Below are 22,325 nucleotides of genomic sequence, written 5' to 3' on the forward strand. Positions count from 1 at the left end.
CTAAACATGGCAGACCCTACTCGGATCGTCCCGATTTAACTGAATTCCACATACTGCATGGTGTAGATATTGGTATCGGTCTGTGTTCACAATTCAGTGCTACAGACATGCTAGACCCTATCTCATCTGCAATGCACCGAAAGCCTTGCAAATGACGAATGTGCGCTCAGATGCCGGAGAGTGACGGAAAGATAGCCATGTCTGTTGATGAATCAACTACTCTGAGCAATGAATCAACAGTTAGAATCTATTTAAAATGTGACACTTTGAAGGATGATTATCCTCACTTCATGTTTCTTGATCTGATTGCACTTCCACGTCAGACGGCTTCAGGCACTGTAGATTGTGAGCTGAAATGCCTCAATAAATCGAATTCTGATTACAATTACTCTTGTAGTATTTGCGAGTGGTGGTGCTAGTGTTATGCTTCGGAAGAACTCTGGCGTAGCGAGCTGTATTGTGAAGAAGTACCCAAATGTTCTAGCGAGGTAGTGTGTGAATCACAGGTTGGATTTGGCAGCTGCTGAAACGTTAAGTGAAGTAAGAGCTGTAAATCACTTGGAATTCTTTGACAAACTGTATACGCTTTACTGCCGGTCACCTGAAACCAAGAAAGAACAAGAAGAAGGTGTGAGTATCAGCAGAGGGAAAATTACTTTTTGTAGTGACCCATTATTCTTAGATAAAGTGAAAAGGAGGTAGGGCAGCTGTGCAACCGATTTGGAATAGTCAATGCCTAGCGTGACTTTCTTGACTATACTGGTCAGCTGAAACCTCTGTTCAGCTCCACGTGTGTGATTTCATGCAGCACGGCTGAGTGTGAGCGTGGATTTAGCCACATGACTATGATTGTGAATGGCAAATGTAGCAAGCGGCTTATTCCGCATATGTCATTGCTCATGTTTAGCAAGCTCCGTGGCCCTTCATGTTCCATGTGGCATCCTCTCAGCTGTGCCAGAACTTGGCTCAGACATCCTTGTTCTCCCTCTGATTCACAGACACATAAATTACAAGATGGAGAAAGACACTTTGTGGAAATACTTGTAGAAATTAGATAAATGCATTACAGCAGGCCTTTGCTACTTCAGCCCCTGTTATGCCTTGATGTATTTTGTGTTACTTGTGTAACCTACTAGCTAGTTTCAATTTAAAATAAACGTTTATTATTTCCGCCTGATAGAGTAATGTCTATAGTGCAGCAGCATGATTTATTTTGTATTTTCATTAGCCTATAGGCTAAAGTAAAAAGAAAACGTGCTACGCATTCATTGGGTTTTTCTCACTGTACTGTCTAGATTTAGATCTTTTACATAGTGTGTTGTGTACACATTAATGGCATTTCAGCATAATGATTTCAACAGTTAAAATGAATTGAATAGCTACTATAGGTGTGTGTGTGTGTGTGTGTGTGTGTGTGTGCGCGCGCGTGTATACCAGGGGTCGGCAACGTTTGGCACGCGGCTCGCCAGGGTAAGCACCCTGGCGGGCCAGGCCAGTTTATTTACCTGCTGACGTGGCGCGGGCGAGGGATGTGCTGGCCGCGGTTTCTCGCCGCCCCCATTGGCCCGGGATGGCGAACCGCAGCGAGTGGGGGCCGCAATCGGCCGAACCTGCTGCGTCAGCAGGTAAATAAACTTGCCTGGCCTGCCAGGGTGCTTACCCTGGCGAGCCGCGTGCCAAATGTTGCCGACCCCTGTGTACACAATTAAAAAAAAGAAAATCCAATACCTTGTTATTTTGGACAGCCAGCCTGTCTCCAGCCATGCCTGGTTTAGCCAAGTATTACTGTACCAGAAATTCAGTAGACAAATAAAATGTGAATTTGTATAATTCATGTTTATGAAAATCAATATTTTAGTGGCATTCCAGTACCTTCCGATTTTGGACTACACCACTGTCTCTAGCCGAGTGGTTAGGGCACCCAACTGGGAGACCCGGGGTCTAAACTCTGCTCCAATGACTATTTAAGTGTTCCCAAGTAGAGATAGATACCGAATTCCCTTTGGGGGTGGGGCTTAGGCCACACCCCTCTCCTCAGCATTTCCTATTGGCTGGTTTAGGCAGCTCCCCACTCTTAGCTTCATAGATTTCAAGGCCAGAAGGGACCTCTGTGATCATCTAGTCAGATCCCCTGCATGACACAGGCCAGAGAACTGCCCCCAGATCATTCCTAGAGCAGGTCTTTGAAGAAAAACATCCCATTGTGATTCAAAAATGGTCAGTGATGGAGAATCTATCACCACCCTGGGTAAATTGTTCCAATGATTAATTACTCTCACTGTGACGTGTATGCCTTATTTCCAATCTGAATGTCTACCTTCAACTTCCAGCCACTGGATCATGTTAGACCTTTCTCTGCTAGACTGAAAAGCCAATTACTAAATATTTGTTCCCCAGGGAAATACCTATAGACAGTAATCAAGTCATCCCTCAACCTTCTCTTTGTTAAGCTGAATAGATCGAGCTTCTTGAGTCTCTCACTGTGTAGGGTGACCAGATTTTATAGGGACAGTCCTGATTTTAGGGTCTTTTTCTTATATAGGCTCCTATTACCCCCCAACCCCCGTCCTGATTTTTCACACTTGCTGTCTGGTCACCCTATCACTATAAGACATGGTTTCTAATCCTTTAATCATTCTCACGACTCTTCTCTGAACCCTCTGCAATTTATCAACATTCTTCTTGCATTGTGGGCACTGGAACAGGACCCAGGATCCCAGCAGTGGGTCACACCAGTGCCAGATACTCCCACTCGAGATTCTTCTGTTTATTTATCCCAGGATCACATGAGCTCTTTTGGCCACAGCGCCACACTGGGAGCTCCTGTTCAGCTGATTATCCACCAGGACTCCCAGGCCCTTTTCAGAGTCTCTGCTTCCCAGGAGAGAATCCCCCGTCCTGTTCCTAGATGTATTCATTTACAATGAGCCATAGTAAAACACATACTGTTTGATTGCCCCCCAGTTTACCAAGCGATTCAGATCGCTCTGTATCAGTGACTTGTCCTCTTCATTATTTACCACTCACCCAATTCTTGTGTCAGCTGCAAATTTTATCAGTGATGATTTTATGTTTTCTTCCAGGTCATTGATAAAAATGTTAAATCGCGTAGGGCCAAGACCCGATCCCTGCGGGGACCACACTGGAAACACACCAGTGCAATGCTGATTCCCAGTTTACAATTACATTTTGAGACCTGTCAGCCAGTTTATAACCAATTCATGTGTGCCACGTTACTTTTGTATCCTTCTAGGATTCCGATCAAACTGGAGTGCGGCGCCAACTCAAGCGCCTTACAGAAGTCTACATACATTATGCCAATGCTATTTCCTTTCTCTACCAAACTTGTAATCTCATCGAAAAACAGATCGCAATTATCTTGGCTGGAAATATTTTCCATACACCCATGTTGATTTGCATTAATTAAATTATCTTCTTTAATTCTTTATTAATTTAATCTTGTACCAGCCGCTCCATTATCTTGCCTGGGATCGATGTCAGGCTGACAGGCCTGAAATTACCCAGGCCATCCCGTTTACCCTCTTTAACAATTGGCCCAACTGACTCTCCCTCTGGAGTGTATATGGAGCCTGGGCACTTAACTCAGGGCTGTGAGTCCACTGGGCAGCAGGGCACATGAAGCTAGGCATGGCAACGCTGAGCCGAAGTCCCTTCTGTGGTTCTAGCCAAGGTCACACAGGCTAGGAATTGAATCCAGCATCCCAGGCCTTAGCCCCCAGCCCACCCCTCCTCTCTAGGTGCCTCGGGGGAGCGTGGGAAGGGCGAAGGCCCTGCAGTGACATCTGTCTCCTGTTCTTGGCTGCAGGCCACCAGAGCCCTGTACGAGATCTTCAAGGAGCAGAACTGCAGGCAGCAGGTGAAGGAGCTCTTCCCTCAGCTCTCCATCGCCCTGCTATTCCAGATCACATACATAGTGGAGCTGTCCATGCATAACCAGGAGGACACGCCCGCACCCCTCAGCCCTGTCAGGTACCACCAGCCCGACACCCCACCTCGGTTCTGAACCGTCGCCCGCAGGCACGCGGCAGGGCCTGGCCTGGGCTCGCTCAGTAACAAGAGGCTCGCTCTGCATGCAGGTGTGCGGTGGATGCCATGCAAGCCTTGCTCCAATGTGCTGGCTACAGGGACCAGACCACGTTCATCCACAAGCAGGGTGGCTGGGGCATGCTCGTGAACGCCGACATGCACCACAAAGGCGTCTTGGTGCTTGCCCGGTGAGTGTCTTGTCCCTGGGGCTGCTGCCCAGAACTGACCGCAGTAGCATCTCCCGTCCCTGGGCCCAGGACACGGCCACATCGCCTTCCCCGCTGGGTGAGACGCGGCTCCCAATCGCCTGCGTGGAAGAGGCCACAGCCTCTGTGCCGTTGGCCGAGGGGTCAGTCGGCTACTTCTCCACCCTGCGCTGCCTGGCGTAAACCGCTTCCTGCGTGGCTCTGGCAGGCGTGGCTGGGCAAAGACAGCCTCTGTCATGTCTGTCTGCAGCGTTGGTGTAGCCCTGTCAGGCCCAGCACATGAGAGAGACAAGGTGGGGGAGGGAATATCTTTGGCTGGCCCAGCATCTGTGTGTGAGAGAGAGACGCTAACACAGAAAGCTCTAACACTTGTCTTAGACCAATCTAAGATATTCCCTAACCCACCTTCTGTCTCTCATCACCCAATATCTGGGCACATGAGAAAGGCCACCGAGCCCACCGACGCCTTTCTTTGTCTGCAGTTCTCTTGCAGCCTATCACGGAGTCCCTGGGCAATGCTCTGGAACTGCTCCCCACAAAGCCAGTCAGGACTTTGGGGAGCCTCCTCTCCCTCGGAGCAGACTGTCTTCAGGGCAAGAAGCTCACACGGCTTCACCTTCCTGGGTCTCTCCTTGGAGCATTCAGCATATGCCCCTCCGTGCGCTTCCCACAGCGAGTCCCCCCAAGTGGGGTCCTGAGGAAGCCAGAGGATCCTGCACGCACCCCCACTTCGCAGTCAGACGTGACTCTTAGCCAGCCAGTAAAACAGAGGTTTATTAGATGACAGGAACACAGTCTAAAACAGAGCTTGTAGGTACAGCAAACGGGACCCCTCAGCCGGGTCCATTCTGGGGCCCAGCGAGGCAGACAACTCCGTCCGCACTCACTTCCCGTCCCCAGCCAGCTCCCAGCTGAAACCCCCCTCCAGCCCCTCCTTTCTGGCCTTTGTCTCTTTCCTGGGCCAGGAGGTCACCTGATCTTTGTTCACCTTTAGCTATCCCCTTGCAAGGGGGGAAGGGCCCTGGCCATTTGTTGCTAGGAGACAGATTGTCAGCCATTTATGCACACTGGAGACTTAAGAAATGCATAGGGGAAACTGAGGCACCCACACAGTATTCAGAGGAGACATTAAGAACGGTCCCACTTGGTCACACAGCCCAGCGCTGCGTGCTCGGAGCTTGGCCTCGTGGAAGGGCTCCCTGTAGAGTGATTAAGGGTCTGGGTCTCTAGCAGTTAGGCTGCTGGGCATTTTAAGCCAGCAGGAACTTGTCCATGCCAGCTGCACGTGACTAGTCACCCGGGATCCCCTGTCCTGTGGCACTGGTCTGGTTAGATTTGTAAATGGAGAACCAGTCCTTGCCCACCTCAATGATGTGGTGTTTGTGTTTCCCATGCCAGGGCCATGGTTTCGGTCAGTTTCCAGGAGCGTTGCTGGATTTTCCAGGAGCTGATGGCCATCCTCAACTGCAGGGATGATAGGCGGTACATCCCGGCCATGGCGTTCTTCATTCAGGTGAGCCTCACCGGCGGGTGAGGGTCGTGAGAACAGCCCTAGCCCAGCGGTGACTGTGGCATGGGGCTGACCTATGGCCAGGGGCGGCAGGTTTGTAGAAATGTTGGTGGTGACCAGCAGAGCCCGCCCCTCCAAACTGCCTCCCACCTGTCTAAGTCTCTGGGAGGGAGTTTGGGCGGGGGGAGGAGGTCTGGGGTACAGGCACTGGGCTGGGGTAGGGGATTGGGGTGCAGGAGGGGTGAGAGGTTGGGCCCTGGGAGGGAGTTTGGGTGGGGGAAGGGGCCTGCGGTGCAGGCTCTGGGATGGAGTTTGGGTGCTGGGTGCAGGCTCCAGGCTGGGGCAGAAGGTGGGGGTGCAGGAAGGGGTGAGGGGTGCAGGCTCTGGGAGGAGTTTGGGGGCAGGAGGGGGTGTGGAGGGAGGGGGTACAGGCTCTGGGAGGGAGTTTGGGGGCCGGAGTGGGGTGTGGGAAAGGGGTGGGGGTGCAGGCTCTGGGAGGAGTTGGGAGGGTGCGGCGCTTACCTGGGGCTCCTAGGCAGGGCGGGCCTGGGGGCCTCCGTGTGCTGCTACCCCCAGGCACTGCCCGCGCAGCTTCCTACTGGCTGCAGGGGCGCTTGGGGTGGGTGTGACGCAGTAGGGAGCGGGGTGGATTGACCTGGATATGTCGGTTAGTTTTACTGGACTGTCTGCATGGGGGATGGGAGAGCAGGGGATGACTTTAGGTGAGGGACAGTACCTGAGCCTGTTAACCTGAGCCAGGAAGGGGGGTGGGGCAAGTCGACACCTTTGCCCTGGAAACTGGACAAAGGGAGAGGGGGAGAGAAGGAGGAGGAGAGAGCCTGCAGGAGGGGTTTTGGTTTCAGTTTTGGGCTGGGTGGGAAGAGGCAGGGAACCCCAAGTCTGGGGTCTAAGATCCTTGCCCCCCAGAGGGACCTGGCTGAAGGGGTCCTGGTTGTACTTACAAGCCCTGCTTGGGACTGTGTTCCTGTCATCTAATAAACCTTCTGTTTTACTGGCTGGTGAGAGTCACGGTGAATCACAGGAAGTGGGGGGTGCGGGGCCCTGACTCCCCCACACTCCGTGACAGTGGGACACAGACCCACCCCACTCAGGGACCGCAGGGAGGGGCCGGCAGCCATGTGGAGCAAGCAGGCAGGAAGCCGCTCAGCTCCGCTGCACTGCGGGTGGTAAGTGGGGGCCCCGGGCTCTTTTAAATGGCCCGGGAGACGTGGGGGCAGAAGGCGGGGCTGAGGCCCATGGTGCCCAGGCACCGGGGGCCCATAGAACTCGCCGCCCATGCCTATGGCCAGGAGAGGAGTAGGTGGCTCTGGGGGTGGGTGGGTGACCAGGGGCAGGGAAAACTCCTAAAGCCCTAGGGGTGGAGTCACTGACTCTGGACATTGTTACCGGCCCCAGCTGGTGTTGCGGGGCTGAAGCAAAGCCCAGGGTCGGGTGTCTCTTGTTCCCCAAGGCTCAGCTCCATAGAATGGTCCCTTGTGTGACCTCGGCCCTGAAGCCCCCTCTGACGTCCGTATGCCATGCGCAGGCCGGGCCCATCCACGGCCAATTCACCTGCCCCCCGTAGACCGGGCGGCCCTTTGGAACACAAGGCTGCAGCCCCCTCCCTCCCTGCTCCGCATGCAGCTGAGCCTTAGTGAGGGAGCAGGGTAGGCCTTGATCTCGGCTGGAGCCTCGAGGGCCCGTTGCGCTAGCAGCGTTTCAGTGGGGCACACACGGTGACCAATCGCGGTGCCCGGCGTACAGCGCATGCTGTGCCCGTGGCAGGTGGAGCTAAGGGCCCCTTGGCAGAGATGAGTCGTGAGGGTCCAGCCCCGTTCTCTAGCTTGTTTCTCTGTTGGTGTGTTAGCTCCTCCAGTGCCCTGACCTTGGCAATAAGCAGGAAGACGCCATCCTGGACCAGTTGAGTGGGCAGCTGAGAGACCCCAACACTGTGGTGCGCTGGCTGGCGCTCAAAGGCCTCCTGAACCTGTCCCTGTGCCCAGAGAAGGTGAGAGGGGAGGAGGGCTGGGGGATAAACCCAGAACCGCAGGGAGCTGCTGCAGGGCTGGGGTCATTGAAACCTTCCATGGGGACATGGCCCTGGCCTCGAGTCAGGAGCCCTGGCTTCTATTCCTGGCTCTGTCACTGACCTGCTTGGTGACCTTGGGCAAGTCTCCAAGCCTGGCTCCTGCGGGGTGTGTCTCTGGGTGTGTGCAGTACCTGGCACTGCCGGGCCTGATTGTGTCTGGGGTCTCTGTGATCCAAAGAACCCTAGCACTAGATTAGCAGCAGAGCTGTGGACTCTAGACCCCAGGGAATGCTGGCGACACCAGTGATCAGGGACGCCCAGACAGAGCCATTTCGCTTCAATTAGGAACCATTTTTTCCTACAAATCCCCTTTTAAAGCCTCATAGGTTTTAACTGTTGATGTCACAGCTCTGTCCCGCAGCACTTGCTCCTCTGAAGAGCTCTACAGGGGCCTTTTGCTGCTAAGATCTCATAACAAGTTTGATACACACAGTATAGTGAAGGCAGAGAAAACCCTTGGGGCTTAAATACACAGATCTGGCAGCCTGGTAAAGAGGAGACAATCTGAAGGCAACTCTCACTAATGATAATTTACTTACCCTGAGAATAGCGGGTCAGTCCGGTTTATTAAACCCGGACTACGATTCGATCAGACATGGAGAGGGCGTGACTGTAATTCTTTGTCATACACCATTCCCATCGTTCCATGCGCCTCAGCCTGCTTTTCACTTGCTTGTGGTTCATTTTTTCTTCCGGAACCGGTTAGCCTGTATTTCACACATTTTTTCCCTGATGCCGGTTGAGATTTTCATAGATTCATAGATTCTAGGACTGGAAGGGACCTCGAGAGGTCATCGAGTCCAGTCCCCTGCCCTCATGGCAGGACCAAATACTGTCTACACCATCCCTGATAGACAGTTATCTAACCTACTCTTAAATACCTCCAGAGATGGAGATTCCACAACCTCCCTAGGCAATTTATTCCAGTGTTTAACCACCCTGACAGTTAGGAATTTTTTCCTAATGTCCAACCTAAACCTCCCTTGCTGCAGTTTAAGCCCATTGCTTCTTGTTCTATCCTTAGAGACTAAGGTGAACAAGTTTTCTCCCTCCTCCTTATGACACCCTTTTAGATACCTGAAAACTGCTATCATGTCCCCTCTCAGTCTTCTCTTTTTCAAACTAAACAAACACAATTCTTTCAGCCTTCCTTCATAGGTCATGTTCTCAAGCTCTTCTCTGGACCCTCTCCAAAAATGTTTTGTGGGGCTGTCTTTGAAAGGTTCAAAAACCAAATACAGAAATGATTGAATCTGGCTTTTAGTAACAGACCAACCCTAGAACTCGTGTGCAAAATTGGCTCCCTCCTCTAGGCTGGGCTGTAAGGACAGGGACTCGGGAGAACCCAGGTTCGGTTCCTGGCTCTTCCAGACTCTCTGGGTGACCATGGGCGAGTCACGTAGCCTCTCTGTGCCTGAGTTCCATGTCTGTACAATGGGGATAGAAATCCTTCCTTTGTGTGCCTAGCCTGTAAGCTCTAGGGCAGGGGACGTCTCTTACTGTGCCTGGAAATCCCCCAGCACAAGCCCTGATTGCAGATAGGCCCTCGAGGTGCTATTTGAACCCCTATAACAATAATAGACTTGATTTATTTGGGGTCAATGTGTTGTGCAGAGAACTTTCCACAGATGATACCCGCTAATAAATACCATCCCCTGAGATCTGGGGTACAAGGAAGCAGCTGCTTATATTGCAGGTAGCCGGGCCTGCTGCCCGTGATCCTAGCTGGCTGTGCAAAGGCTTTGAGGTTCTAACATGTCACCTGGAGGCTGGGGCGCTGGAAGACTTTTTATAGTGGAGGTGCTGCACCCCACCTTACCCCTGCCCACACCCCCTGCCACCCCTAGAGCTGGGCTCAGGAGCAGGGCCATGGCTCCAGGAGCCGGGGGCGGGGGAGGTGGATGGAGCAAGGGGACCGAGGCTGGGGCCACAGATGGGGGTTGGCGCAGGGCTGGCAGCTGGGACCCTGTGAGCGGGGCCAGGAGCAGAGCCCCGTGTAAAACCTGGGAGTGCTGCAGCACCCCCTTAGTTCCCATGCTTCTATCTGCAGGGGAGGTGGACGTTGTTTTGGAAATGGCTTGTGGGTCACTGGAGGGTGTTTTGTAAAGCAGCTCCTCATTTCACGCAGGTGGGGAAACTCCAGCGTCTGCTGCCAGAGGTCCTGGAGCAACTACAGGAGGTAGACAGGGACATCATCGCCGAGGCCATCACCGTGCTGAAAAACATCCTTGCCAGCATGGACAGGCAGAGCGCCAGCCGCGCGGCTGTGCAAGTGGCTGAGAAACTCCTGCCTTTCATTGATGATGTAAGGCCTGGTGGCCCATAGGAGACCGTTCAAACTGCGGACCTGTGAATGGGGGCTGGCGGGTGGGCTAGCAGGGCCTGTGTATGGTCCTAGCCAGAAAAAGGATTGTTGTAAATGATGTGAGCCCATTCCCGCCTTCCTCTGCTACCTCACTCTCCTTCAGAGCGTATGGCAGAAAGGATGGGAACCCTTGTGTCCTGCAGGCCTGCTGACAAAGATCAGGGCAGCCTGGGGACAAGGCTCCCCTTGTGGAAGGACATGCATTCCTGAGTCTGCATGCAGTGAGGGGGCCTCTGCAGCACAGGGTGCTGCAATGCTCTTGCTGGCTTCCAGGGTGACAAGTGATGGTACCCTGGTGAAAATCCTGCCCCTCCTCTCCCTGGCCAGGAATCCCACAGCTGGCCTGGGAGCTCCATAAGGAAACGGCTCCATTTGTAGGTTCTGCAGCTACCACCCTTTCCTCTCCCCTTCGTTCTCATGGCAGCGCAGCGTCAAAGGAGGGCCTAGTTCTCCCCAGGCCTTTCATAACCACAAACTAGCCCCCGCCGACACGTTCACCAGACTGATGTCCAGTCCCCCACTGGATGGTGAGATCCAGCAAGTGGGCAGGAGAAAGGGGCCCATCCATTACTGCCTTCTAGGGGTAACCCCCAGTGGGGGCTCCTGGAGCGTCCACCCACCTCCCCAGCTTTCACAACACTAAATACTACCCTCAGCCCTGCCGAACTTTGCTGGGACCCTGCCGCTCTTTATTTAGTAGTGGCACAGGCCCGGCTCAAGCTGTTCCCAGGGTCTCCTGGACCCCAGCTGCAGGATCTCGCCCTGGTGCGAGCCCTTTAAACCAAACCCCTCTCGGGCCCGGGGGGAACAGAACAGGTTCTTTATGGGGGGGGGTGTTAAATCCAAATAGCGTTAATGAACACAACGCCCATCACCAGGGAAAGGCAAATAGGCCTCAACAACTGGAGGGAAGACCAGCGAGGTGCCAATTCAACATCTGCCTATGCCCACTGCAGTGCAGCTCTGATGCCCCCAGACCGCTCCCATAAGTTTTGTGCAGAGCCTGCCCGGCTGCTCTGAGCTGACACCGGGGGCAGGAGCAGCTGGCTAGTAAGATTAACATGGGATGGAGTCTAGCAAACAAGCCAGGCTACCTGTGTAATGGCATGTTACCCTGTATGATACTGTTCGACTACTAGGTGATGCTCTGTAAAATACCTTATTTCAATGAACCTCAGCTGTATCCAGCAGAGCATTAACGGTTCTTATGATGAACCCATCTGCAGTGCTCAACTTTTGCCAGGGCTTAGCCCTGGCACCTCTGGGCTTGCTGCATCAGTTATGATTGTAAAAAAATTGCTTGAGCCCCAGCACCTCTTTCATTACAAATTAAGCACTGTCCATCTGGTGTGTGTAAACAAGCTCTGTAGGCAGTACATATCTGGTGCAGAACATGATATGGTGTCAGGAGTAAACTAAGAACAGAAACCAAAGGAAAACAGCAACACAGGTTGCAGACAGAAGGAACAGCAACGAAGTTTGCAGGACCTCATCAACATGCCCCACTCTGATTCCCCAGAGAACGTCACCTTTCATAACCCTTCACAATGGACAGACTGGAAACAATATTTGGCACGATTTTGCATTGCAAACAAGCTGCACAAAGGAACTGGGGATATACAGGTATTGACTTTAATTTAGGCTATGGAGAAGCACGCAGAGCATATCTTTACCTCCTTTGACTTTACTGAAGACCATCACAAAGACAACTATGCAAGGGTTGTGGTTAAGATTGATGCACACTTTATAACCGAGGGAAATGTGGTTTATTAAAGAGCATGTTTTCAGCAAAGAATTCAAGAACCAGGGGAAAATGTTGAAAGTTTTAGAAGACCTCTGCATCCCCTGGCTGAAAACTGTGATTTGGGGAATGTAAAACATGAAAATTTCAGAAACAGGCTGGTTATTGGGTTAAAAGATAAAAACCTTTCATAGAGACAAGCCAGGTGAGGTCTAAATGATATTCCCTCACCTACCTCTAATATCCTGGGACTGTCACAGCTATAACAACACTGCTAAAAACCTTTCACAGTAGCTACCGCCGAAGAGAGATTTAACTCTACCCACAGCTATACAGCTAGCAAGAGTCAGAATTAGTCAAACAACAGGCAAAAGCAAATTGAAAAACCTGCAACTAGCTTAAAAGCTACAAACAGACACTTAAGTGTTAAAAGTCTTTCTCATAAAATCCCTGAGGTAAGGAGAGAGAATTCGCAGGCTAAGAGGGACAAATGCCAGTCTACATGCACAAGGTGTGGAAAAGTCATATCCCAAGGGATGATACATGTCCAGCCAGAGGCTCATGCTGTAATAAATGCCTGAAATATGGACATTTTGCAGCTGTTCGTTGCACTGAAGCAGTCAGGGAGTTGACTCATATTGCAGACAATCAAGACCCATTGATTCTGGGATCTATCACTTGTGATGATATGGCGCCCGCCTGGAGAGTGACATTAAATATTCAAAGCAAGACTATTGACTTTAAAGTTGACTCGAGAGCTGATGTCACACAGCTCTGACCCTCCCTCAAGGGATTTTGAACTGCATGGGCACCGAACCAATTTACAAAGACAAAAGCTTTGCGTTCCGTGTGTATGAGATCAAAGACCAACAACCTTCTCAGCTGCAGTGTAGCAGCCATGATGGGCCTAGTGAGAAAGATGGAAGAACTTGAGGATCTGATGCTATTGGGCTTTTGAAAGGTGATCTAGTCCAAATCAACTTAAGAGGCAATGCTGAACCAGTGAACAACCACCTCTACAAGAGAGAGAACTGGGAAAGACTAGCTGCAGATTTTTGTGAATTCAGAGGACATCATTGCCAGGTCATTGTGGACTACTTTTCCAGCTATATAGAAATAATGTACTTGAAAGACATAACATGTTGCAGTGTTATTGAGAAACTGAAGTGTACGTTTGCTCATTTCTGTATCCAGAACAACTAGTGATGGACAATGTCCCACAATTCACTGCAGCAGAATTTAAGTCAGTCTGAATGAAATATGATTTTGCTCATATCACTGGCAGCCCAAATTACTCACAAGCGAATGGAGAGGCTGAGAGAGCTGCGCAGACAGCCAAAAACATCTGACAGCAGGAAGATCCATTCCTTGCTCCTCTGAATTACAGATCAACACCAACAGCAGCTCCTGCATCTAGTCTAGCACAACTCCTCATGGAAAGACAACTCAGAACTACTGTTCCAAGAACCTACTACGAAGTGGCCAGACAGGAAGAGCGCAGCCAAATCAGATAAACAGGCTAAAAGAATCATAGAATCATAGAATATCAGGATTGGAAGGGACCTCAGGAGGTCATCTAGTCCAACCCTCTGCTCAAAGCAGGACCAATTCCCAACTAAATCATCCCAGCCAGGGCTTTGTCAACCCGGGCCTTAAAAACCTCCAAGGAAGGAGATTCCACCACATCCCTAGGTAAAGCATTCCAGTGCTTCACCACCCTCCTAGTGAAATAGTGTTTCCTAATATCCAACCTAGACCTCCTCCACTGCAATTTGAGACCATTGCTCCTTGTTCTGTCAACTGCCACCACTGAGAACAGCCGAGCTCCATCCTCTTTGGAACCCCCCTTCAGGTAGTTGAAAGCAGCTATCAAATCCCCCCCCCTCATTCTTCTCTTCTGGAGAATAAACAATCCCAGTTCCCTCAGCCTCTCCTCATAAGTCATGTGCTCCAGACCCCTAATCATTTTTGTTGCCCTCCGCTGGACTCTTTCCAATATTTCCACATCCTTCTTGTAGTGTGGGGCCCAAAACTGGACACAGTACTCCAGATGAGGCCTCACCAATGTCGCATAAAGGGGAATGATCACATCCCTCGATCTGCTGGCAATGCCCCTACTTATACAACCCAAAATGCCATTAGCCTTCTTGGCAACAAGAGCACACTGTTGACTCATATCCAGCTTCTCGTCCACTGTGACCCCTAGGTCCTTTTCTGCAGAACTGCTACCTAGCCATTCGGTCCCTAGTCTGTAGCAGTGCATAGGATTCTTCCATCCTAAGTGCAGGACTCTGCACTTGTCCTTGTTGAACCTCATCAGGTTTCTTTTGGCCCAATCCTCCAATCTGTCTAGGTCCCTCTGTATCTGATCCCTACCCTCCAGCGTATCTACGACGCCTCCCAGTTTAGTGTCATCTGCAAACTTGCTGAGAGTGCAGTCCACACCATCCTCCAGATCATTAATAAAGATATTAAACAAAACTGGCCCCAGGACCGACCCTTAGGGCACTCCGCTTGAAACCGGCTGCCAACTAGACATGGAGCCATTGATCACTATCCCTTGAGCCTGACGATCTAGCCAGCTTTCTATCCACCTTACAGTCCATTCATCCAGCCCATACTTCTTTAACTTGGCGGCAAGAATACTGTGGGAGACCGTATCAAAAGCTTTGCTAAAGTCAGGAATAACACATCCACTGCTTTCCCCTCATCCACAGAGCCAGTTATCTCCTCATAGAAGGCAATTAGGTTAGTCAGGCACGACTTCCCCTTGGTGAATCCATGCTGACTGTTCCTGATCACTTTCCTCTCCTCTAAGTGTTTCATAATTGATTCCTTGAGGACCTGCTCCATGATTTTTCCAGGGACTGAGGTGAGGTGAACTTATGAACACTTTTACAACAGATGTCACGCAGAGAACTGCCTTGTCTAGAACCTGGTGCCCGGAGGTGACATGTAACTGCTGATTGGGGTCACCGTTTAAAGGTTCAGCCACTCCCAGAACAGCTCAAGTCACCCCGTCCCCAGGCTGCCCCCTCAGCCTCACCTCCCAGAAAGCAGTGGCCCCTCCCTACAGCATCCAGCTATTGCTCCTGGTTCTCCCTGCTTGGCACAGCTCGCCCAGCCTCCCTGGTCACTGGACTGGTTCAGCTCTGCCAGCAGCCATGCAGGGCGGGGGCCCAGCAGCACCATGTGACCAAGCGGGGCTGGCTCTGATTTAACAAGAAACCCATGCACAGGAGTGGGGCAACCCTCAGCCCACTCCGAGCCCCTGGAGGCTGGGTGGCTTCCAGTCATGGCTTCCAAGGCCCCCTATCTGGGAACTCCTGCACATTTACCACTCCTTGGCCCTGGGTTAAATCCACCCCAGGTCCCTGTGCGTGGCTTGAACAAACACCAGTGTAGGAATTTGCCCCCCACGCTTGGCCCCCTTGGCCTGGCTAGAGGGCCGCTGTGGGTCAACAGCAGTGTGAGCTGGGCCCGCAAAGCGGGAGGACAAACGACACCCCCTCCTTCGCTCTTTGAATCTTTCCTCATCACTCCCTCTCTGCCGCCCCTGTCCTGGCGCTGCTCTGCCCTGAGCATTCCCCCTTGGCTGACACAGGTGTGTGCTGATGTCAGTGTGCCCAGAGCTGGCTGTGAGAGTCCAGGGGCAGTCTCACCCCACCTTACTGCTCTCCCTGGCCAAGAAGTTACCAGGCCAGCCCCTCAACTGGTGAAAATCTGCATCTCTATTGCCGTCAATGGCGCTATGCCCAGGAGACTCTGGCCCCAGCTGTGGCTGTATGGCTGGGGGTGAGTTACCAATACCCCCTGCAGGGCAGACATCTCTGGCACAGTGAGCGCTCGCCCCGCTGGGTGAGAATGACTGTCACAGCGTCTCCTCCCCACGTCGTCTCTTGCAGGTGTCCAGCAGGCTCCGGGTGCTCTCCATCACCCTCTTTAAACACCTGCTGGAGCTTGTAAGGGGGCTCGACAGGTGGCGGATGAAGGCGCATGTGCTCCAGAGCCTGGTCCCGCTGCTCCTCCTCGTGCATGATGAGCGTCCCAACGTGTCCCAGGTGAGGCCACGAGCTGGAGCCTGCAGCGGATACCGTTACAGAGTGACCAGTAATTTGTTTTGAGGGGGCAACATGTGACACCCCCTCTTTAAAGGGTCTCGCTGACAGAGGGCAGGTGCTCAGTGCTGTGACAGTCAGGCGTTCAAAATCACTTGAACGTTGAGTGCAGTAGCGCCATGACCATGGCGCCCCACCCAACTGCTGAGTCTTCCCTGCATCCTCTGAGCCCAACACTCCCCCCCTGCAGCCAGGCTGAGAGATTGGGTGGGGGGAGGGGTCGCCTCACCACTCCTACAGCCACTGGCCTCCGCACATTCCCTGGCTGTGCTGGTGGGAAGAGCACAACCCTGGCCATGGCCCCTACCAGGAGCAGGGCTACCCAGTCTCCAGATGGTGCGCAGGACCCAGTGTGCCCTTGGCCAAGCGGCCCGTACAGCCCGTACGAGACATGAGATGCCCAAGCCGCCCCCCCTCCCCCCGCCCCAGGTGTCTCTGCACATGCTAGTGCTCATGGCCACCATCACTTGGGAGCCAAATGCCACCAGCACTAATGAATTCACCCTCCTACCCACCATGAGGTGGGGAACTGAGGCACAGCATGAGGCCTAGCGCCTCAAAAGTATTGATCACCCATAGGCATTAGGCACCTAAATCCCTTTGCAGCCCTGGGCCTAAGCAACTTGCCTGAGTTCCTGCAGGGAGAGCTGGGAATTGAGTCAGGTCTCCAGCTATTGCCTTAGCCACACCACCGCCCTTCCGCAAGCAACCTGGGGCCGGGAAGCGTTCAGCATGCACGGTCTCCCCGCCTCCGGGTAACGAGGCTAGTGGCTTCCAGCTCCCGTAACCGTGGCCGGCTCGCCCTGGCCCCACTTGTTTTGCAGGTGTGTTGGGACACCCTCAGCAGTGCGGCAGAATTCCTGAAGTGGCACCAGCTTGGTGGCTTCATCCAGCGCAAAGATACCTGGCAAAGCTGTGACTGCCTGGTGAGGGAGCCCTCAGGTCATTCACTGCGCAGCCCTCGTGGTAGGAGCGGGGGAATCGGTGGATAGGGCACCCCCCATTGCCCAGCTCTGTGCCCACACTGAGCCCCAGCCCTGGGACCACTCCTGGCCCTGGGTGTAGTCCCTCTGCGTGATCCCCCCGGCACAGGAAAGAGGGGTGAAAACAGGACATGCGCTCCACACACCTGGAACCCGGCCTGCGGGACGGAAAGGCCTTTAATAACCTTGTGCTCCCTTGTTCTGGTCCTAGCTGACGCGCTACAAGGGGAGAGCCAACAACTTTCTGTGCCAGACCATGGCCTTTCTGGAGAACCCACAGACTCCACTTAGACAAGCGGCCATCAGGTTCATAGGTAACCACAGAGCAGGGGTCCCTTTAACGGGGGGCTGGATCTGGTCCCAGGCTCTCCTCAGTCCCTGCCAGCAGCGATAAGTAACCCTTGGGCTCCTGATTGTCCAATGCAGGATCAAGGGTGTCAGAAGTCCGCAGGAGCAAGCTCACCCCAAACTGCCCTGATCGGCTGATGGGCCCCCTCTAACCCCATTGCTCCCCATGCAGTCCCCATTCCCCCCCGCATACCCCACCATGGGCTCTTGGTAGTGAACCCTCAAGGTGCTGTGCTCTCCTTTGGCAACCAGCCCTGTAACCATCCCTGGGGACTCACCCTTTGCCCTGGGGACTCGGGAGCACCATCCTGGCCAGTGAGGGGCGGGGGAAGCGAGGGGTTGCTTGGAGGGTGACATTTGACACCCTCGCTGGGGATGCGGGGATGTGACGAGCTGTTTGTATGTGTAGGGCTCGCTGCCCGGCAGCTGGACCAGAGGAGCCAGGACAAGCTGGATGCCATCTGCAACGGTGGGTGGTACCTGCTTTGAGCACTGAGCGCTAGGGGGATGAACGGCCCAGAGCCGTGGGCTGGGTTCAATCTCCGACGCCAGCAACATGATCTCGGGCGAGAGCCACAAAGGGATGCAAAATGTAGATCCCCAAACCCCTGATCAGCTGCCCCCTCACCCTGTCGTGTCTGCTGGTTGGCATGTGCCAGGCACTTAGCCCTGACCTCAGAGCTGCGGCCTGGCAGATCCCCAAACTGGGCCTGAGCTGGCTGGCCTTCAGAGATGATTGCCCCCCCCCCAAACACAGCCGAGGTGGGGTGCTGCCTCCCCTCTTGCACTCACTAGCCCAGTGTTTGGAGCAGTCACCTCCACGTGGGGTGCCTGGGGTGAAGCCACTGCTCCAAATGAGGCAGAGGTGACGTCCGGTCACCTACCTCCTTGCTGCGTGCCCGGACCCCTGGGCAGCGCAGGGCAGAGCAGAATCTCCACATCTGTTGGCGAATGGCGGGGGGCGGGAGTGATATAGCTCAGGCTTCTCAATCCCAGAGCAGGTTCACAGCTGGGCCTCCCAACCAGAGCTAGAGAATGGCTGAGCTCCCTCCTCGGTATTTCCTGGATGGCAGCAGGGCACCTAAAGTTAGGCATAGCCTAACAATGTCCAAGCCCCCTTTATGACTCTCCCCCTCTCTGGACCTAAGTGCCCATCTGTGCATTGGGGGGAAGGCGGAGGGTAAATACAGCCAGGGATGAGGTGCTCAGATACTGCAGGGATGGGGCAGTCCTAGAAATAGTGAGTAAATGGGGTTCATTGGGACTTCTTGCCTGTGTCTGGAGGCTCCCTCATTTGTGGAGGGCAGCAGGGATGTTTAGTGAAGGTTGCTGGTTGTTCCTGCTAGTCCCCTGCCTCCCGCCTCCCAGCCTGCTGCCTCCTTGTCACAGGCCGAGAGGTACAGCGCTGGCTTGGTTTGCTGGGGCTCTCCAGAGCGCTGTGGCTCTGACCTCCATTTCCTTCCTTTCAATCTTAGACCTCAAAGGCTTGCAGCAGGACAGCAACTCCTCGGTCCAAAGCCTGGCTTCTCAGACCATCTTCATCCTGGAGGCATTCAAGAACCACCCGCCAGCCCACAGCAGCCTATGGACATGCTTTCATAGGATAAGAACAATGTGCACTAAGGAGAGCCCGGTCATTGAAGCTGCCCAGCTGCCCTAGCTCTGGGAAAAGCCAGCCTCCCTTCCCTGGGAGCTTCGTGCCAGACCATGGCTTCTTCCCCATTGGCCGCCTGCTCTGCGCAGCCATGTGAGTAGTTAACTGCTCGATAGCTTTCATCACCATGTACTTTTTGATAGGTTTCCATGCACTGTGTAGCATTTACGTCCCGCCCTCCATCCCCATTTCCAGTCGTGTATGTTTTTGGTGCCGTCAGCCATTTTGAAAATTTATTTTGTATTATTTTTCTGTGTTTGGCCGGGGGAAGGTTGTGTGCCTGTGTTTTGACATATTTAGAGAAAAAGTATGAATGAGTAGAAAGAGAGACTGTAAGGGGTTCACGGCTCCCTCCCCGTCCGTCCGGGCGGGAGACCACGCCCTTTGCTATGATACTTCCGGGTACCTTGGTTCAGGGGAAAAGTAGCTCAGTGTTAATGGTTCTAGCCTGCAGTCAGGCCAAGTAATGGTAGAGAGTCTGTTTGCCCAGGGCCCTCAATCAGGGCAGGGCAGCAATTGAGAAGGGGCTGTGGCCTACAGGCAGGCAGGCAGAGCAACAGAAGGTCCATTTGCCTGGCCACTGATCAGGGTGGGGCAGCAAGCAAGTAGGGGGGCTCTGACCTACAGTCCAGCAGAGCTGTGGCAGTCTAGGGGAGGTTATCTCTCTGGTGGGAGAGTCAGCACAACCGTCTGGCATCCGGATTCAGGTGGTAGCCAGACCAATGCAGGCCTCCTGACAACCAGGTGGGGAGGCTACCACTCCTGACGTTGGGTTGCCGGGGGTAGGGGAACCCAGGCCCTCCCACTCACCTACGTCCCATCCCAGGGCCCTAATAGAAGCGGAGTGGCCTGCCACTGGGTCAGCGGGGAAAATCCAACTGCAACACACTGGCCGGCTTGTAGTCAATGACACAGCTGAATCTGATTTGGCTTCCCTGGGCTACTTCCTACACGACCATTCTGTGTGTACATGGGTTCCACGGTTGTTGTTTGCTTTGGACCACGAAAAAGTTCAAGGAGCTGAGATTACAGAAAAGTTCCATAAAATGTAAAAGGGCTTAAAGCCAATGGGGTTCTCTCTCTCCCTCTTTCTCTCTCCACATACACCACATCTATCTATCTACCCCCATACACCCCCACATCTATCTATCTCCATACACCACATCTATCTATCCCCATACACCCCCTCTATCTATTTATCTATCCCCATACACATATCTAGCTACATCATCCCCCTCTATCTATCTATCTATCTATCCCCATACACCCCATCTATCTATCTACACACTCCCCCTCTATCTATCTATGTATCTATCCGCATACACCCCATCTATCTATCAATCTACATACTCCCCCTCTAGATAGATAGATAGATAGATAGATAGATAGAGGGGGAGTATGTAGATAGATAGATAGATAGATAGAGGGGGAGTATGTAGATAGATAGATAGATGGGGTGTATGCGGATAGATACATAGATAGATAGAGGGGGAGTGTGTAGATAGATAGATGGGGTGTATGGGGATAGATAGATAGAGGGGGAGTATGTAGATAGATAGATAAATGTGGTATATGGGGATAGATAGATAGATGGGGTGTATGGGGATAGATAGATAGAGGGGGAGTATGTAGATAGATAGATAAATGTGGTATATGGGGATAGATAGATAGATGGGGTGTATGGGGATAGATAGAGGGGGGAAGGAAGAAGTAGGACCGCTGAAGACTATAGCCGGAGATGAGATTAAAGATAATCTAGGCATGGCGCAATATCTCAGTGAATATTTTGCATCGGTGTTTAATGAGGCCAATGAAGGTATTAGGGATACTAGCACCGTGACAGAGGGGCAAACAGAATGGGGGATTACCGTATCCGAGGTAGAAACAAAACTCGAATGCCTTAATGGTGCTAAGTCGGGAGGACCGGACGATCTTCATCCGAGAATATTGAAGGAATTGGCGCGGGAAATAGCAGGCCCATTAGCGATAATATTTAATGAATCTGTAAACTCGGGGGTGGTTCCGTTAGACTGGAGAATAGCTAATGTGGTTCCTATTTTCAAGAAAGGGAAAAAAAGTGATCCGGGTAACTACAGGCCTGTTAGTTTAACATCTGTAGTGTGCAAGGTGCTGGAGAAAATTCTGAAAGGGAAAGTAGTTGAGGACCTTGAGGTTAATGGCAAGTGCAATAAATTACAACATGGTTTTACGAAGGGCAGATCGTGCCAAACGAATCTGATTTCCTTCTTCGAGAAAGTAACGGACTTATTAGATAAGGGAAATGCGGTGGACCTAATATACCTGGATTTCAGTAAAGCGTTTGATACTGTACCCCATGAGGAATTATTGATTAAACTGGAAAAGATGGGGATCGATATGAAAATCCAGAGGTGGATAAGGAATTGGTTAATGGGGAGAATGCAGCGGGTGGTATTGAAGGGTGAACTGTCAGGTTGGAGGGAGGTTACCAGTGGAGTTCCTCAGGGTTCGGTTTTGGGACCCATTTTATTTAATCTATTTATAACTGACCTCGGAACCGATTGCAGGAGTGGACTGATAAAGTTTGCGGACGATACGAAGGTGGGAGGCGTTGCCAATTCGGAGGAGGATAGGGATATTCTGCAGGGAGACTTGAATGAGCTTGTGAATTGGAGTATCAGAAATAGGATGAAATTTAATAGTGAAAAGTGTAAGGTGATGCATTTAGGGATGACTAACAACAATTTTAGTTACAAGCTGGGGACGCATTGGTTAGAAGTAACGGAAGAGGAGAAGGACCTAGGGGTTCTTGTAGACCGGAGGATGACTATGAGTCGACAATGTGACGTGGCGGTGAAAAAAGCCAATGCGGTCTTGGGATGCATTAGGCGAGGCATATCTAGTAGGGATAAGGAGGTGCTGCTTCCGTTGTATAAGGCGCTGGTGGACCTCATTTGGAGTACTGTGTGCAGTTCTGGTCTCCCATGTTTAAAAAAGATGAACTCAAATTGGAACGGGTGCAGAGAAGGGCCACTAGGATGATCAGAGGAATGGAAAACCTGTCGTATGAAAGGAGACTGGAGGAGCTCGGGTTGTTTAGTCTGACAAAACGAAGGCTGAGGGGGGATATGATTGCTCTCTTTAAATATATCAAAGGGATAAATACAAGGGAGGGAGAGGAATTATTCCAGCTTAGTACTAATGTGGACACGAGAACGAATGGATATAAACTGGCCGTGGGGAAGTTCAGGCTTGAAATTAGACGAAGGTTTCTGACCGTCAGAG

The 22,325-nt window shown here is 52.4% G+C and overlaps 1 protein-coding gene across 1 annotated transcript in view; it reads left to right on the forward strand.

The window, feature by feature from the left end:
* The window catches only part of LOC135978681 (maestro heat-like repeat-containing protein family member 7), a 36,386-nt gene extending 19,318 nt beyond the window's left edge, over positions 1-17,068 (forward strand). Inside the window, exons 13-19 of the mRNA XM_065579536.1 lie at positions 3,827-3,990; positions 4,098-4,235; positions 5,652-5,766; positions 7,631-7,771; positions 9,981-10,157; positions 15,864-16,019; positions 16,901-17,068. Of these exons, the coding sequence (XP_065435608.1) occupies positions 3,827-3,990; positions 4,098-4,235; positions 5,652-5,766; positions 7,631-7,771; positions 9,981-10,157; positions 15,864-16,019; positions 16,901-17,068 (1,059 nt within the window). The remainder of the gene's footprint in view (positions 1-3,826; positions 3,991-4,097; positions 4,236-5,651; positions 5,767-7,630; positions 7,772-9,980; positions 10,158-15,863; positions 16,020-16,900) is intronic.
* Positions 17,069-22,325: the final 5,257 nt, after the last annotated feature.

The sequence above is a fragment of the Chrysemys picta genome, unplaced genomic scaffold (genome assembly GCF_011386835.1).
Source record: "Chrysemys picta bellii isolate R12L10 unplaced genomic scaffold, ASM1138683v2 scaf391, whole genome shotgun sequence".
NCBI lineage: Eukaryota > Metazoa > Chordata > Testudines > Emydidae > Chrysemys > Chrysemys picta.